This window comes from Pogoniulus pusillus, chromosome 1 (genome assembly GCF_015220805.1).
Source record: "Pogoniulus pusillus isolate bPogPus1 chromosome 1, bPogPus1.pri, whole genome shotgun sequence".
Taxonomy (NCBI): Eukaryota; Metazoa; Chordata; class Aves; order Piciformes; family Lybiidae; genus Pogoniulus; species Pogoniulus pusillus.
The window spans coordinates 39,850,293-39,869,049 of NC_087264.1; the positions used below are offsets into that span (position 1 = coordinate 39,850,293).

The 18,757-nt window shown below is 39.9% G+C and overlaps 1 protein-coding gene across 3 annotated transcripts in view; it reads left to right on the forward strand.

Moving 5' to 3' along the window:
- The window catches only part of MIPOL1 (mirror-image polydactyly 1), a 206,414-nt gene that overhangs the window by 72,218 nt on the left and 115,439 nt on the right, over window positions 1-18,757 (forward strand). For all 3 annotated transcript variants that reach the window (XM_064149041.1, XM_064149059.1, XM_064149050.1), the window contains 2 exons: window positions 3,446-3,479; window positions 3,739-3,909. In XM_064149041.1, coding sequence (XP_064005111.1) covers window positions 3,446-3,479; window positions 3,739-3,909 — 205 coding nt within the window. The remainder of the gene's footprint in view (window positions 1-3,445; window positions 3,480-3,738; window positions 3,910-18,757) is intronic.

Sequence of the window (18,757 nt, forward strand, 5' to 3'; positions counted from 1 at the left end):
TTGGAGTCAAGATGTTATACATGATTGCTATCATTTAGAGAACAGCAGTTATTGTTGCTGTCATCTACTTGAGTGCTCTTTCTGATGCCTTTTAGAGGTGTACCCAATGCTTTCGATCTCAGAATTAGCTTAGGAGATTTCCCTGCAGAGAACACCAACACAGGTAAAAAATGCAGTGAGGTAATCAGCTACTGTTGGTTCAAACCTAATACACATTCCTCTTCACCAAAACCAGTGAACCTGTCTATAGTATCTCTTTCTGTATGTTCTACAAGGATGTAGGGCAGACTTCAGTGTGATAGTTCCTGTCGTGACAGCCACACTGGCGACAAAATTAATTTCATTTAATCCAAAATAATTATCTTTTCCAGACTATGAAAGCATAATTCCAGTATTTTCCAGGGACTCCTGTTCTGCATTACAAAGACTGCCTGTGGGAGTGGCAACCACTGAGAAGAGTCATAGCCAAATCTTTCATGTCCTGGGTGCTGCGTGACCTGTCAGTAAGAGCATCCTGGACATGAACAGAATCCTTAGGCAGTTTGCAAGCAGGCTTATGCCTCCCACAGGACACAAAAGCATTGCTGAAGGCCTCTGAAAAATGTTGCCTGCATTTATTAATATTTTTAGTGTCAGTCATCACAGCACTAAAAGAAAGATTTTAACTGACAAAAGACACAAAGGCAGAGAGTCCAAGAACTTAATTTGTTCCCACTGTAAAGTTTCTTTGACTTTATTAGTCATCCATGCAGCAAGTGATTAATAGCAGTGAATCACTGGGCACTGGGCACGATTGCTGTGTGTAATCCCCTGAAAAGGAGGAAAAGTAATACTTTGTTTCTTCCAAAAAGGGAAACTATGTGGTATAGAGAAGCATTTCCTGTTGTGTTTGTTGATTTCAGGTGGTTTGTGGGGTTTTTTTAAGAAAGTTCTTTGCTGGTTTTGGAGGCCTTGGGTGTTACAGAACCAAGAAGACAGGATTGCTTCCGTCAGGTTCAACTGCTTTACTTCTAGTTCATTTGTTCTAAGCTTACAGGATGCTTATTAATGCAGCCATACACTTTGCAAACAAGAAACGGTTGAGCAGAGTCAAGGTTCCTGCTGGAAGGCCAGCCTGGCTTCAAGTCTCAGGCTTTTCAGAATGTTTGACATCTTTACAAGCAGTGGTAACATCTCAGCTGAGGTGACAAGACACGTATTTCTGTATCTGCCTGGATGTCTAGTATTTTGTAATGGGAGGAGTAAGCCAGAGCTGTGGCTGAGAGTCAGACTGAGGTACAGCGTTCTCAAAAACAGGGTCAAACCCATTGAGGAAATTACTTTTCTCAAATTCTTTATTCTAAGTAGTTATTATTTTGGTTGAATGGAAATTTGTTTTGAATTCGCCTCACCACTCCACTAATTGTTTGGAAGGAGCAGGGATGATGAGATGAGCCATGAGGGAGATGGGGTTTTTTGGAGTTTTTGTTTGTTTGTGTCTTTGAGAATCTTGGAACTTTTCCATGTACCATCCTTAATTTTTTTCTTCCTGATGCATGTTGCTCAGAAGGTCAGGTTTTGTGTCTCAGACATGAAGAACAAAGTGGTTTGAGTTTTCATGAAGAACACTGGCTCCTTGTGCCACACTCATCAAGTTTTAACACACATGTCACTCTTTCCATCTGCTTTGGACTTAGTCCAATCAGAGATCTTTACAAGAGGGCAAGATTGAACAGCCTGCCAACCTTTATCAAGTGCTTTAATGCTTTCTTTGAATTAGCAGCTGAAGCAGTTCTGTTGTCATTATTTGACTGTAACAACCACAATTCTTTCAGTCCCCTTGGCCCCAGAGCTTATATTGGCAGAATTTGTGTAGAAATGAGGGGAAGAGGAATCCTCAGTTACTTAGTTGTGGCAGTAGTATGCTGAAGGTCTACACTTACGGTAGAAGTTTCTGTTCTTTTTCCCACTTCCATTTCTCCCTAAGGTTCCCTGCTTACCTAGCCTGTTGGTCGGCTGGGTGATTTTGTTGACCCACTCTTTTAGCAGGGTAGAAGTCCTCTGGAGAAGCTGGGTCAGTCCTGCCAATTTACTTTGACAAATACCATTCCTTTCATTGTGAATACAAACTAGATGGAGATCCATTTTTAAGTCCCTCATGAAGTGACACTTAGAATGATGTAAAAACCAAAAGTAGGAACAGTACAGGGAGCCAAGACAAGAAGCCAGTTCTGAGAATTTGAACTTCTAATATGTTTCTAATGTGATTTGTGTTACTTTATGAATACGAGTGAAAACCAGCAAAGGTTACCTTTTACTTCATTTCATTTAGTTCTGTTGCTGACTGTATATGTTGTAGTTCCTGCTTGTGAATTTCATATAGATATACCAATCACTTTACACTGCTAGTACCTTCTGAATTATTTCTTTTTTATTTAAAGAATTCATTTCTGTGCTGGTTGTTTTGCCATGCCTTATCTACTATTATCTGGCAAACCTGGATGTAAAGGGCGCTCATGCAGTGTCAAGTACTCTGTGACGTGGGCTTGCTAAAATCTTGTCACAGCACTGTTGAAAGAGCGTGTGTTGCTGTTTAGATGTTTAATGGTACACTCTCTGTCTTTTAAAATATGCTTCAATATGCTGTGGGTTTTTTTCCCAGAAAAGAGATCTTTTCCATTCTTAAATACACAGAAGTGTTTTAAATAATATGCTGTCCATATAACTAACCTTAGCTAAAATAAAAAGCACACTTTCCCCTGTATTAGATGTTTGTGTTGTCAGTCACTGCTTTTGCACAGCCAGTGTCCAGTGCTGTCTGACTAAATGTATCATCTTTGTATTTGACAGGTCAATATATGTTCTGTTGAAATACAAAGGGAGGAAAGTGCAGGAGGAGTTGTTTCAGAATGAAGGGCCTTACAAAGAATTGATTTAGCTTGCTAGTTTATGCAAGATATAAAATCGAACTTCTTTTAAGGAAAATTTAACTGGGATTTTGCAAGGGAGAATTGGAAAAATAATTACTTTAAAAAAAACACAACCCGACAAAAAAAGACAACTCTCCACAGAAGTCCTCTTCTGTTTCATTTGGGGTGCAGGAAAAACAACACAAATACAATGTCAGGTAAAAGTTGTAAGCCCAGAAATAAATAAAATAAGAGCATCAGTCATTTCTATCACTGGGGAACTTTCTTCATCTAAGCACATATGAACAATTGATCCTTGTAGTCATATATAGCAGTAAACATTAATAACTTAACAGTCTGAAGTCAGTGCTGAAGATATGGAGCATTATTGAAAGATGGAGTCGAGCAGGTGGCACTTTAATATGTTCAGTGTCATGGTTGACTCTAAAGACTAGTAGAATGAAATTACTTGAGGTTCTAAAGATTTAAAAAGCGAACTCATTTTGCTGCACTAAGGAAATGCTACTGATCAGGCTTTCTGTGTCCCTTTTTTCTAGGCTAGAAAATATTAACCCTGAAGAAAATGACATGGTAAGCCATTCTCTGAGGAGATTTCTTGATGTCAGTCTTATATCTTAGAGGCTTAAGTTCAATTGAGTGGGTTTCAAGAACTAAGATGTGGGAAAAAGAAGAATTGACACACTAATAATGTACATCTTTGCCGCAATATGAAAATTCAATAACTTCACTCAGTCAATTTACAATTCACATGTGCCTATTAATTAAAACCCTATATTAAATAAAATATATTAAAACTTCATGTCTGACTAACATATAATGCTGTTGGTAGACATTACAGGAATTACTGAACAGAATAAACAATGCAGACACTGGGATAGATATCCTGAAGAATGGAGCTATAATTCTGAATCGAATACACAGGACCAAAGAACATAAAAAGAAAATAATAGCTGAGGAAATGAATGCAGTAATAGAACAACGGGATGCTGCTTTGTCTCAAGTAAGTCTCTACAAGTATATAATCCCTCAATACCCATCCTTCCTTCCTTCCCTCCTTCCTTCCTTCCTTCCTTCCTTCCTTCCTTCCTTCCTTCCTTCCTTCCTTCCTTCCTTCCTTCCTTCCTTCCTTCCTTCCTTCCTTCCTTCCTTCCTTCCTTCCTTCCTTCCTTCCTTCCTTCCTTCCTCCCCTTTTGTGGAAGGAAATTATTTCATTTACTTTTCCCTGTGTCCAGAGAAGGGCGATGAGGCTGGTGAGAGGCCTTGAGCACAGCCCTATGAGGAGAGGCTGAGGGAGCTGGGATTGGTTAGCCTGGAGAAGAGGAGGCTCAGGGGTGGCCTCATTGCTGTCTACAACTACTTGAGGGGTGGTTGTGGCCAGGGGGAGGTTGCTCTCTTCTCTCAGGTGGCCAGCACCAGAACGAGAGGACACAGCCTCAGGCTGCACCAGGGGAAATTTAGGCTTGAGATGAGGAGAAAGTTCTTCACTGAGAGAGTCATTGGACACTGGAATGGGCTGCCCAGGGAGGTGGTGGAGTCGCCGTCCCTGGGGCTGTTCAAGGCAAGATTGGACGTGGCACTTGGTGCCATGGTCTAGCCTTGAGAATTGTGGTAAAGGGTTGGACTTGATGACCTGTGAGGTCTTTTCCAACCTTGGTGATACTGTGATACTGTGAAAATCTCAGAGAGCCTTTTAGTAAATGACTGATTAATGATCAACTCTTTCTTCATAGTAGCATGGGAGTAGTGCCCATTGAAATGGCATCAGTCCATTCCATGAGAAAAGTTCTTTTTGTATTTTTGCACCTGATCATTAGCTGTCTTCTTTTTCTTTTTTTTTTAATCAAAATAGTTTTCATTGTAGTGATCAGTATAAAAAGCTGTTAAGGACTTTGTTTTGCAGTATGCTGTATTGGGATAATGCACTGGATGACAGTTAACTGGGACTCAAAGATTTGCAAAGGGTTATAACTAGCAGAAATGTACTTTAAAGGAAGCTAAACAGTACTACATGCAATAGTGTGAGCAATTTCTCCCTTTGTTTCTTTACATTCAGGAGACACAAATCAGAATGTGGTCCTTGACTGTCAAAGTCTTGTACTTCTGCTACATGACTTGAAAGAACCTGGGATCCTTTTTCTGCTCTGATTACTCATTCCATGAAATTTCCTATATTGCATTTCCTATCTCATGGAAGAGTTCTTCTCTTAGGTATATTTCTCCCATAGTTTTCTTTCTTGGGTTTTAACCAAAATCTAGCTCCATAGGAATAGGCAGTAGGGAGGAATAGTCTGAGTAGGAGATACACCTCCTGGAAAAATAGGAGATTTTAGACTGGATGAAACTTCTCATTTAACCCAGGCGAGAAATTTCATCCAAATTTTCACATTTTGAAGACTCAGACTTTTAATGTGTTACCAAAGTCACCCCACTTCTAACCAATTTCTATTAGATTGAAAGTGAAATTTGTGATCTTGTGTGGTAATGATAACATTGATTGAATTTGTATTGTATTGAGAAGTCTGCTGGTAAGAGAGGCCCCTCTACACACAGAATTTTCACTTTTTTGCAATCATTGGTTTTGCATTCATTACACTCAAAGGTTTTTGCATTCTCTCCTGCTTTGAGCTTGAAATCCCCATCTGCCTGGTGCATAAAATATTTTGCATGTCTATTCAGTATGCACTACTGTGCTGGTTTGAAATGCATAGTGATGTCTACTTCACTTATAGGTTTGCTGAGATCTATAAAAGCAAGGACACAAACATAGTCTGTTGGTGTCTCTTCTTGATTTCTAGCTGGATTTGTATAACCCAACTAATCATTCTGCTTCTAACTCCCCTTGCCAATCCTTCCAATTCACCTTGCACATAAGGCAGATGCTGGGATGAGAGAGGGAAGTGGAAAGAAAGTGGAAGGGTGGTTGGGAGCCCGTCCTGGGGACTCTGATTTCTGGGAGGGGTATGGTGTTTCTGTATTAGTATTAATTTGTATATTTCCGTATATAGCTGTAAATATTTTTAATATATTGTAAATATCTGCTTGTATATTGTGCTAAGCTGGGGGTCTTCAAGAAAAGACTGGATGAGGCACTTAGTGCCATGGTCTAGTTGATTGGATAAGGCTGGGTGATAGGTTGGACTGGAAGATCTTGGAGGTCTCTTCCAACCTAATTGATTCTATGATTCTATGATATGAAACTTCATTCCTTAAATTCCAGACAGCTAAGTCTGGTTGGGGAGAGGCGAGTGTGATGGTTTGGGAGTTACCTGCCCCCACACGCTTAAAATCACCCAGATGAGACTCAGCTGTCAGGAAGTTAAGGAATGAAGCTACTTTTTCAGCTTAGCACAATTTACAAGCATATATATACACAAATTTATACAGTTGTAGACAAGTTAAAAGTAATACAGAAACACAATATCCCTCCCAGAAATAATCAGAGTCCCCAGGAGGCTGTTTATCCCCCTCTGCCCCTCCTCCCTTCTTTCCATCCCTTCAGAAATAACCAGATCAGCTCACATGTATCTCATGTGATACATCTGGAGAGATCTGAGGTATGATGTCAAAAAAAGATGACAAGGAAGTCAGATGAAAAAGGGTTAGGTCGGATTAAAGAGTTAAGGTAGAAGCAACCATTCACACCACCAAAAAGAAGGAACAGAACTGATAGCTCAGCAGCGTGTGAGAAGTGAGTGTCTGATCTATATTTTGACTAGTTGCATTTCTCAGCAGAAGAATGAGGGATATAGGGTACTGTTGTTTTTTTCCCTTTCTTCTCACAGCTAAGGATTTAATTTCACATAGTAAAATATTCCAATTAGCCTCAAACTAGCACAGCAGGTAACTCCCAAACCATCACAACTACAAATGATCTTAAAGTTGGAAGATGTTGGTTCTGGAGCGTTACTTTTTCAGCCCACTTTCTTTTTGCTTTTGTAATGAGCAGTTTTGCCAAAAGTTTGTGTTCATTCTTCTTTGCACAAGGCATTTGAAAAGTAGCTTATAAGGGAAAAGCTTTCAGCAAAAGAGAAGGATTTTTTAATGTTGTTACTTTTTTTTTTTTTTTTTTGTCAATTTCTGTTTCTTTGAAGTGGACTTTCAGGCATATTTGACTGTAATACTTCTGTGAATGTCAGAAGAATGTCATTGTAGGGCATTTTAAGAGACATTTTAACTAATTTGATTTTTAAGCTGCCTGTTTAAGGAGTAATCTTCTTCAAGTAATAGATTTGGAAATTAATAAAGGTAATTATTTTTATCTAGTAATGGCTCAAGTGCCACAATTAGTAAAGCCATCTTTAGACCTGTCAGCTAAAAACACAGATAGTGCAGCTGAAAAAAGAAACCTCTGCCAAATGAAAACTTAAATATTTGTTATTGAGCTGTATTCCTGTGTGACAGTTTGCAAGTTATAATATTGTTTTAAATGTATTATTTATTATCAGTAGACCTCTACTGATCAGGTGTTGCATTTTCACACATTACAGTTTTGTGGCAGTAACTTTTGAACCCAGAAAATAGATCCTTAGAATTGAAGCTACCATTTCAACCTGTGTTTCTCACATGATGATTCCTTGGGAATTTGTACCGTACTTGAATTATTAGCAGTCTTTTGTTAACATTGCAATAGCAGTAGTTATTACAGTGCTAACAGCAAGAACAATAGGAGAGGATTCCTACATTAGACCACAAAGGGACTAGATATAATTCAGGGGATGTATATGCTTAGCATAACAAATGCAAATTATTTGAAATTAGATCTGAGGTCGTCTCAGGCATTCATAACATCTGCAAGTTGAAATCTTTTTCTTCTTGTTAGAGGTGACCTCAAATAGGAGAGGAGGATTGACGAGAACAGCCTGAGACAAAGCAGAAATAAACAATTAGCATACTGTGGCTGTCCTCTAGAAAAGGCAGTTTTAAAGTTCATAGGTGGAAACGTCATGACATGTTGTGTGAGCACTATGTTGATCTCTTCCTGCTTGCTGCTGGGCAGTGCTGGAGACCGCAGTATCGCTTGAGTGACCCTTGTGACCAGTGCTGTGTGACAGAGATCTTCCTGTATGATAATAAGGGTTTGGGTTGAAGCTTTAGGTGTTATCCTTATTTATGTTTTCCTTTGTAATGGCCTGGCATTTGAGCACACTAAATAAAAGGATCTAGCTTTTGGAGTTCTATTTCTGGGATTGCTGATTTTTCTTAGTGAGAATAGCAATAACTCAAAAGCTTTCCCAGCTAGAACACATTGCTATATGATTTCAAGTAAGGAGTAGGTTACATTCCTAGAGAATGGACATTCTCTAAACTGTGCATCTCCTATGACCAAGAAAGTACAAGTAACTTTCAACTAGTCCTTGAAATGCAGATTTGCACTTTGCTCTGGCAAGACCTCACCTGGCATACTGCATCCACTTTTGGTGCCTTCAGCACAAGGACATGGACCTGATTGAGTGGGTCCAAAGGAGGGTCATGAAAATGATCAGGGGGCTAGAACACCTCTGCTACCAGGACTTGTTGAGGGAGCTGGAGTTGTTCAGCCTGAAGAAATAGAAGACTGGGGAGACCTGAGAGCTGCATTCCAGTACCTTCAGGGGGCCTACAAAAAGGCTGGAGAGGGACTGCTTCCAAAGGCCTGTAGTGATAGGACAAGGGGCAATGGTTTGAAATTAGAGAAGAGTAGATTTAGATTAGATATTAGGAACAAGTTCTTTACCATGAGGGTAGTGGAACACTGGAATAGATTGCCCAGGGAGGTAATTGAGGCCCCATCCCTGGAGATATTCAAGGTGAGGCTTGACAGGACTCTGGCTGACCTGATCTAATGGAGGGTGCCCCTGCTTACTGTGGGGTGATTGGACTATAGATAACCTTTGGAACCTTGGAGGTCCCTTCCAACCCAACCTATTCTGTGATTTGGCATACTAGACAGTGGTTAGCTAGCTGGGATTCTTCTGTTTGATTTTTTTTTTTTTAGTTCTTCAAAACCAAAGAGCCCTGTCTGTGTCATGGGATGGTCATGTAAATGTTTGGGGTTGGGGTTTTTTTTTGAGCTGTAATACCCAAGAACCTCTGAATATTTTTTTTCTGAGTTTTCAAAAGTGACTATTCCTTCTTACTAGGAAGCAGATAGAGGCACTTCTGTCACTGTATTGAGCTGTGCATGTGTATGTAATCTTAGATCATTCACTAGATTGCTGAGCAAATATGCAAACTACTTTTTGTATGTGTGAAAACAAATAAAATGTTATAAACTCAAATATTTGATACTACTTTTAGTATGTATTTTCAAGTGAATAAAAAACAAACAACTAAAGCGTGGCTAAACATTGACATCCATCTTCTCCTGTACCGGCCCCCTTAGCAAAACAAACTCAACTGTTTGGTTGTATTTGCTAAGATATGTTTGTTAGTGAACAGATATTGTGCTATACAAGGGAGCTTGTGTCTGTTTTATGACTGATCCTTCTGAAAGGAAAAGTGAGAAAGATGCTGACTGTCATGAGAAATAAAACACCAGTTTCTAGTCTGTAATGTTTGGTTTTGTCTTAACCCATTCAAGGACAAAAATTACTTGTCCAGTCAGTCGTACAGCAGTTCTGCCTCTCTGCAAAAACCTTTCTTGCTTGAGTAATCCAGTGACAGACATTTCATAAAGATTACAGATGGCATGGTCACATTGTGTGATCTTTATAAAAATACTTAAAAGAAGTGGTTTCCAGCAGGAGGCAATACAGTGCAGTGTCTCCATCTGGCAACCACCTATTAACCACATCACACCTTACGGACAGGAATGTTAATATGATTGCAAGGTTGGCAGCTGAAGCTGAGAACTCAAGTCATTACAATTACTTTTCATCTGGTTTAGGGAAGAGGGCCTTTTAATGGGTACAGCTTGAAGGAAGTTAGGTTTTTTTAAGCTAAATAAGACATGGATTATTGTTCAGGAGGTTGTGTGTTTGATCCATTTTCAGTCCTACCTTTCATTCTGTACTGTATTTTTTTTTAACTGGGAGGAGTCAGTCCTATACAGACTTTTGAAGTGTAGAATGCATTGGTAAATAAAAAACAGTGATTTTGTAGCTGGAAAAGTATTGTCTGTAATACACTGATCTTGAAGCAGTAACATAACTGGCAAGCAAACCTGGTTTTACAGCTTTGAATAGTTTGATCACATCCTGCTGTGCAGGAACATGCTTATGACTGTTCATGTAAAAAATTGGCATGCACCCAGTTGCTCTTCTGAAGCAAGTTTAAGAACCTTTCTCCTTTTCGAGGCACCCTTTGGCAGCAGGCAGTAGTTCATCATCGTTGAAAACAAAGAGGAGAAGCACTATGCTTGACTGCCCATCATTATCAGTTTCGACTAATGACTAATAACTGATAAATGTCTGTGCTTACAACGAGGCAGCTTCTTGCTAGGCTTTTTTTTTTAACCTTCTGATCAAGCAGTTTCCCTCCTTTTACACCAAGTAAAGCGTAGAGTTTTGTGTTACCTGCGATTCAGGGAGCAATAAGGCATTCTTAGCACATGAGCAAACATGAAATAATAAACCCAAAAGTTTTATGAACTGTAAAAAAAAAAAAAAAGCATATGTAAATTAAAAAAAAAGAAACAGCTTACAGACCTTGGACCCTTAATTTGTGAATATTCAGGTGACAGGTTGCAATGCCTTGTGACTCTTTCATCTTAGGATAGATGTCATCCTTTTGCCACAGTTTAGGGTGTTATTTTCAGTGGTTTCAATTAGCCATTCAGTTTTGAACTTTGTGTTTTGGTACATTTTGTTGCTTCCTGGTTAAGGATACTAATTGAGTTTAATGTTTGCAAATATGTAAAGGGTGAGTGCCAAGAGGATGCAGCCAGGCTCTTCTCAGTGATGCCCAATGACAGGACAAGGAGCAGTGGGCAGAAGTTGAGGCATAGGAAGTTCTCTGGAAGTATGAGGAATTTTTTTTTTCACTGTGAGGGTGACAGAGCACTGGAACAGGTTGCCCAGGGAGGTTGTGGGGTCTCCCTCTGTGGAGATACTCAAAACCTGTCCAGATACATTGCTGTGTGATCTGGTATAGAAGATCCTGCTCTGACAGGGGTGTTGGACTGGATGATCTTTTGAGGTCACTTCCAGCCCCTGACACTCTGTGATTCTGTAAGTTCTTAGTTGGCAGGAGCACATTTGACAATGTCCTCTTAGTCACTCTACCAGGATGCTTCCTCTACTACTTTTTCCCTTTTTTCACTGATATTTGGGAACAGAAAAAGGAAAGGTAGGACATTGTGTTCACAGTTATTTGTTATCCGGGCAGCTGCTATGGGACACTGATAATTTTGGTCATGGGCTTATTTGAGGAAGGAAGTGAAGGCAAAGGAGATGTTAATTGTAATTTGAGGATCCGAGGACCATGCTGTTTCACTCTTGTGACTGGTTTCCTTTGGGCAGGCAACAGCAAGTTCTTGTTACCCTCATTTCAGTGTTTTTCTCTGTGGCGGGTAAATGGGTATGGGGAAGTTCATTGCCAGCAGGATGCTTGAACTGTGTGCAAGAGATGAGCTGTCTGCAAGATGCCCCTTTTACCCTGAAAATTTAGTCCAGGTCCTGAGAGAAAGCAATAGGTCTGTGGAATAAAATATAGAATACTCTTTAAAAGCAAACTTGAGATTTAACATTAAAAAATTAATTGTGGCTGTAGGGAGAAAAGAAACAGGATTTGAATAAGTGATTGTCCTTTTTATTGGTATTCACATCAGTGGCCTCAGTTAAACCTCATAGACATCAAATCTTTGCAGGTAATTCTGAGTGAAAGAGTCTTAAAGCAAGATTTCAAACAGCCAAGTTGTACAAGCAGTTGTTGTGATTGGCAGCATTAGTTTTTACACTAGTTTGTGATGCACTGGAATGATGCATTATATTGTCACATTTCATTTCCTGTGTACCTAAATGAAAATAATCCTTCAAAAGTCTGATTCAATACCTGTTTTAGGAAGTCCATGTTATGCTGAACATGGTTAAATCCATGTTTTCTTCACTGCTTTGCAAAATAAACTAATACTAATCTTAGCAGTTGCAGACTTTCCAAAACACAAAGCAGAACCAGTGACTACTGGGAGGCATGGAGTAGTACTACAGTGAGTGATGTTGAAGAGCATCTTCCCTACCTGGTTGCTTGCTTCTTCTTAAAAATTCTTAACATCTGGGAGCTTCAAAAATTGCAGTTTTTTACTTTCTGAGACAATTAGATATGCTCTGATTCTCTACCTTAGATATATTTATGCTAGCTGAAGCATAAGTATTTTCCATGGGAATATTTAGTTATGTGTTGGTGATGATCAGAAGTGGTATATGTATTATTTTTCTTCTGAAGTAGGAATTTTAGTCCACTGGGGACTAGAGAGGAAAATGGCCAAACAGAATCTTCTTGATGTCTGTGTCCAATTCTATCATCTCCATCCTAAGAAGGACACAGAGCTGTCATAGCAAGTCCAGAGGAGGGCCACAAAGATGATCTAAGGGCTGAAACACATCTGCTGTAGGGGAGCTGGGGCTGTTCAGCCTGGAGAAGAGAATATTCCAGTGGGGACCTTATAGCTGCTTTCCAATACCTGAAGGGATCCTACAGGAAGGCTGGAGAGGGGCTTTTCATAAGAATGTCCAGCAATAGGACAAGGAAGAATGGTTTGAAGCTGAGGGAGAGTAGGTTTAGCCTGGATCTTAGGAAGAAATTATTCAGTATGAGGGTGGTGGGACACTGGAACAGGCTGTCCGGGGAGGTCGTGGATGCCTTCTCCCTGGAGGTGTTCAAGAGCAGGTTAGATGAGGCCTTGAGCAGCCAAGTCTATTTGAGAGGCATCCTCACCCATGATGGGGAGGTTGGAATAGATGGTATCTAAGGTCCCTTCCAACCTAAGCCATTCTATCATTTTGTGTTTCTTATGCTGGCTTTTCTTGTTTGCGCAGAATGTTCCCCAAAAGAATAACACCTGTTTAATCTTTCATCATGGTGCTCTGTTTTCTTTCATCATTGTGTGTAACTCTTAGTTCTCAAGGCATTAAGAAAGCTGAGGAGAGGTGAGATGTTCAGAGAAGATAATAGTAGAAGACTTACTAACATTAAACATCTGTATCTTTTGCATCAGTTGGTCTCTTGCATTGACGTAGCAGATTGTCATTTCTCTGTCAGCAGGTAGGGCATGAAGCTCTGATTTTGCTGGACTCAGTATTTCACTGGTGAAAATGAGTATTTTGCAGCTTGTTCTATAGTCTGACTTCAGTGAGGCTTGGGTTACATGAGGCCTTGTAGTTTTTGAGTTAATGCATCTCACAGCTGGGAGTGTGACCTGGTAGGTCGTTAGTGGGAGGGCGAGGAGGATCCAAAGGAAATTGCTCTAAGGAGCTCTTACACTGAACTTTTGTGTTTAGTCCATGAATGCTAAGTATGAGTAAATATGTAAATGTTAATGCAATGTTTCCTTGAAGAGAGGGATTAGGGTTTGTCTTTTTGAACTTCTAAAGCAAATTTTTAATTGATACTACATTTCTTCTGTTTAGTGCCACAAGGTTTTAGCTGAACGATGCCCTGAGACACATTACTGTTTGCATTGTTAAATCACCTGTTGTTCCTCTGCAAACAGTGTGTTGTGCAGAATTCAGAAAATATATGTCTGCATAGTATTTGAGGGCATGATTGAGCTTTGTGTCTTTAATTGTAAACTTTAATGAATTTCCAGTCTAACATTCAACTTCTTTTCAGTACCTAGAAACTCTTCACCCCTTGGAAAATGACAGTAAATTTGCATGCAAGCTTGTTTGATTAATTGCTATTTGACTCATCTATCATGGTGCTAAGCTCTAGGTTCACACAGCTTAGTCTTCCAAACCAATTTCTAGAATTAATTTAAATATTTAATGTTAAAGCCCTCAGATGAAAGGGAGGAAGAATGTTTTGCATGCTCATTGATTGCAACAACCCACAGAGGAAATTTCCCAGGTGATACAAGCAGATTTCAAATAGTATTCCCTCTGAAAGGGACACTGATATTCCCTCTGAAAGGGACACTGAATCAGTGGGCATGAGATAAGTTCTGTAGATACCAGAACTGTTGCAGAGGTACCTAGTGTAGGTTTTCAATGGTACCTAATGCTTCAGAGTTTCAAGTTAGGTACTGAGTATTGAATCCAGTTTCGGTTTGGTCACCTGCTAGTTAAAATGTCTCTGATTAAATTAAAACTGAAAAGCAGGAGTGAAAATCCATCTCTATGTTTCATGTTAAAAGCTGTTCCTCTTAGGCAACTTTCTAAGAAATCTTTCTGCAAAACTACTGTATTCTTTTGGGTGAGTTTGTGTAAATACTCTTTTGATAGGTGACAAAGATTTTTGTGTTTCGTGTTTGTGATTAATGTGGGACTCACAAGGTTAGTATATCGAACCTATGTGTCCATTCACCTCCTTGCTTTCACCCTGTTGCCACTTGTTGAATATTCATAGTTGCAACTTTATGGTTGATTATGTCTGTATTAGCAAGTAGTGTGCACGCAAGTAATGGATCTGGAGTGTGAACTAGTTCTCAGCATCTGACATGGGCATGAACACATTCCAGGGATGGAAGGCATTGCAATTTTTTTGCTCATTTGGGGGTTTTGGGGGGTTTTAACTTTGAACTTAGTGTCATGGGTGAAGTTGAATCTGCTGCTGATACTTAACCCCATGCTGCTGTCATGCCAGCTTCAAAATAAAAGTGCTGGCTGGAGCAAAGTGTTATGGGGCTTGAAGTTCAGACTGTAACATAGGAGGCTTCCTGTTACAGTTGCTGCTTTTGGATTCTGGGGTTTTGGGTGTTGGCTTTCTTCCACTGGAATGGCAGCCAGATGGGGAGAGAAGGGGAAGGAGCTACAAACAGGCTAAGGTAATTGTGCATTATGTTTTCTCATTTATATCAAACTTTTATCTCAACCCGGAAGATTTTGTGTGTGTGTTACTTTCCTTCACGTCTGTGTTGTAAGGAGCAGACCGATAAACTAGCACAACTAGCTCTGCTCGAGTGCTATGAACTGAATACTCATTTGTGTCAGAATGTGCTAGGATCATTCCTGTAGTGCATCTTTGAGTTTGCTTTATCATAAAAGGAATCCAGCCCACATTCTCAGATAGCACTCTGTGATGCAAAACAAGGCATAAGTAGAGACAGGTGAGAGAACTTAGCAGTAGTAGTAGGGGAATTGTGTTTCCTCAGTTCAAATTTCTGAGAATCATTAAGAGCTTTAGATAAAAGTATAGACATGGGAAAAAATCCATTTCATCCAAGAAAATGTTTGGGTTTTTTTTTACTTTAGTTACATTAAAGCTCTGCATTACATGAAAGTAAAGATTAAATTAATGTAAGAAGGAGAATCAGATTTATTAAAAAGAAAAAAAAAAACAAAACCCAAAACCCAAAAGAAACAGCTATCAGTGTTCTTTGAGTAAGTATTCCAGGACATTTGTATTCAACCCTTTAACTTTGCAAATTATTAGAGTACTTTATATGCAGCCTTGCATAGTAAAGGCTTTGGATGTGTCCACAAGACATAAATGAACTTGATTCTTTCAAGGAAAAATGGGCTTTGAACTTGTAGCATAGGTCACAAATAAAATCCTACACAAATTGTAAAGTTTTTGTTGACTTCTTGGTTGTTGGTTTGTTTGTTTTCCAAAAAGTCACTAAAGTGGAATACCGACCTTTTTTATTGCATTGCAGTACCCTCCACCATCATCCTTAAGATTCAGCATGTGTGTTAAGCAGTAAAGTGAGTTGGTGGATAAGATCAGAGAGTAAAAGAGAATGTAAGGGAAAACCATTGTAATGATGATAAGCTGGTTACTCATTTTCAAAAGTATGCTAGATGATTGTGACTGAAATGTTTGTAGGTCTTAGTTAACATTTTTGTTACTTCAATTTCTTTCTTACTCATTTTCAAAAGTATGCTAGATGATTGTGACTGAAATGTTTGTAGGTCTTAGTTGACATTTTTGTTACTTCAATTTCTTTCTAGATTTCTAAGTGTTTTTGAATGAACAGGTAACGATTACCACAACAGCAGTTTTCCCTCTTGCTTTAGTCTGGACATTGTGACCTTTTTTTTTGGTTGTGAAGTGATCAATTAATGGAAGTCCTCAGGCTTGATGAAGTTATTGTCTATAATCTGGTCTAAAGTATATAGTGGCCCTGGCAAGAAACAACCAAAAAAATGTGGAACAAGAAAATGTATCACTATTCTTTGTATGAGAGAAAAAATTCACAGTGGCATTAACATACCTGTCTCATTGACCAAGTGTGCGTACATTTGTTTGTTGTATGGCTTTACTGTTCCGTGTTTCAGATGGTGAGTATCTAGGATTTACCCTCTTTTCCACGTTCTGTTTATTCACTGTTAATTATTTTTCAAGCTGAGTTACTTGAGAACAAGGAAAATTTAGCCTCCAGTACCCTTTATTGCAAATGAAGGGCAGATTTTCTTTTTGTGTGTGGTCTGTATGTGATTGTAAGATGCTGTCACCAGTGAAATTAATGCTTTCTGATGTTAATATTTTGTTGCCATACTTTTCAGTAGTGTTTCTCATGTATTTATTGTTGAATGTGCTATGGCAATACACAAAGCCAGCACAAAATATCATATTCTGACCTATAGTTTATTTTTCATTGAAAATACTTTGACACATTTCAAGTTTGTAAAAATACTTAAAGGCTCTTAGGAAGCTGTGATTGTGTAAAAAGTATACTTGTAGTAATAACACAAAAACTGTGAAGGTGAAGGATGGGACTGTATTAAATCATAGAAGTATGACAGCTTTCTACCATTGTGGAGTGATCAGAAATACAGAATACTACAAGTGACTGACTGCAGGCTATTTCATTGGTGTAATGTACTGGTGGAAGATGAACAGCATATATTGGTGATAACATAGAATTCATAACTACCTGTTAAGGGAGAGGAGAGTTTTAACATTAGCTCTAGTTAATTAGCAGCTGTTAACATGTAAATCAGAACATATGAGCTTAAGTTCTTACTGGTCATCTTTCAGATATGCTGAGTTGCTTATTTCTTAATTATGTGTAAGAGTTTTCCCTGCTATCTGCAGAAGTATTACCAAAGTTTCAATAAAACACCCAAAGTGGAGGAAATGTCTATATCATTAGAATGACTATGAACACTTTCCTCCTAGTTGTGTCATGAGATCATTTGTCACCAACAGGGAAGATTTCACAGAATCACAAAATTAACCATGTTGGAAAGTCCTCTAGGATCATCAAGTCAAACCTATCACCTAACCCTTCAAATTAACTAAACCATGGCACCAAGTGCCTCATCTAGCCTCCTTTTAAACACCCCCAGGGATGGTGACTCCACCACCTACCCAGGCTGCCCATTCCAATGGGCAATCACTCTTTCTGTACAGAATTTCTTCCTAATGTCTAGCCTAAACCTGCCCTGGTGCAGTTTGAGACTGTGCTCTCTTGTTCTGCCTGGCAGAAGAAACCAGCCTCCACGTGGCTACAACTTCCTTTCGGGTAGTCATAAAGAACAATAAGGTCTCCCCTAAGCCTCTTCTTCTCCAGGCTGAACAACCTCAGCTCCCTCAGCCACTCCTCGCAGGGCTGTGCTGCAGCCCCCTCCCCAGCTTTGGTGTCCTTCTCTGGACACATTCAAACACCTCAATTTCTTTCTTAAATTGAAGGGCCCAGAACTTAACACAGTACTCAAGGTGTGGCCTAATCAGTGCTGAGTACAGGGGCAAAATGGCTTCCCTGGTCCTGCTGGTCACACTATTCCTGATGCAGGCCAGGATGCTGTTGGCTTTTTTGGCCACCTGGGCACACTGCTGGCTCATGTTCAGTTGGATGTCAACCAGTACTCCCAGGTTCCTCTCTGCCTGGCTGCTCTCCAGCCACTCTGTTCCCAGCCTGCAGTGCTCCATGGGATTTTTGTGGCCAAAATGCAGAACCTGGCACTTGTACTTGTTAAAACTCGTGGCACTGGACTGTGGCCATCTATCCAGCATGTCCAGGTCCCTCTGCAGAGCCCTCCTGCCTTCTAGAAGATGAACACATGCTCCCAACTTGGTGTTGTCTGCAAACTTACTGATGGAGGACTCAATCCCTTCATCCAGATCATCAGTGAAGATATTAAACAGGTCTGGGCCCAGCACTGATCCCTGGGGCACACCACTAGTCTGGACGCCAGCTGGATGTGGCACCATTCACCATCACTCTCTGGACCCTGCCATCCAGACAGTTCTTAACAGAGCACTGAGTGCCCCTGTGCAAGCCAAGGGCTGCCAACTTTGCCAAGAGCTTGCTATGTCAGACAGTGTCAAAGGCTTTGCTGAAGCCCAGGTAGACTACATCCACAGCCTTCCCCATGTCCACCAGGCAGGTTACCTGGTCATAACAAGAGATCAGATTGGTCAAGCAGGACCTGCCCCTCCTAAATCTGTGCTGGCTGGGTCTGATCCCCTGACCATCCTGTAGGTGCTCTGTGATGGCATTCAGGATGACCTCCATTATCCTGCATGGCACATGACTCCCTTTCAAGTCCTGGTGTAATCATGATGAGGAATTTCATACCTCGGAGGTTGTATTACAGATCTCAGCAACATACAAAATAATACATTTCACTGTTTTTTTTATCCTAAGAACTCTGCTGGTTGTGTTCTGGATGGGAATGAACACCAGCCCCCTCTGTCAGTTTGCCTCCATCTTCTGTAGCTTTGAGACAAAGTATTCTTTCTCAATCTGCAAGCATTTTTTGGTCTCATTGCTTGAGGTCCCATTCCCAATCAAAATGTTAGGGCTTTAACAGAATTTCAGTCTGCAA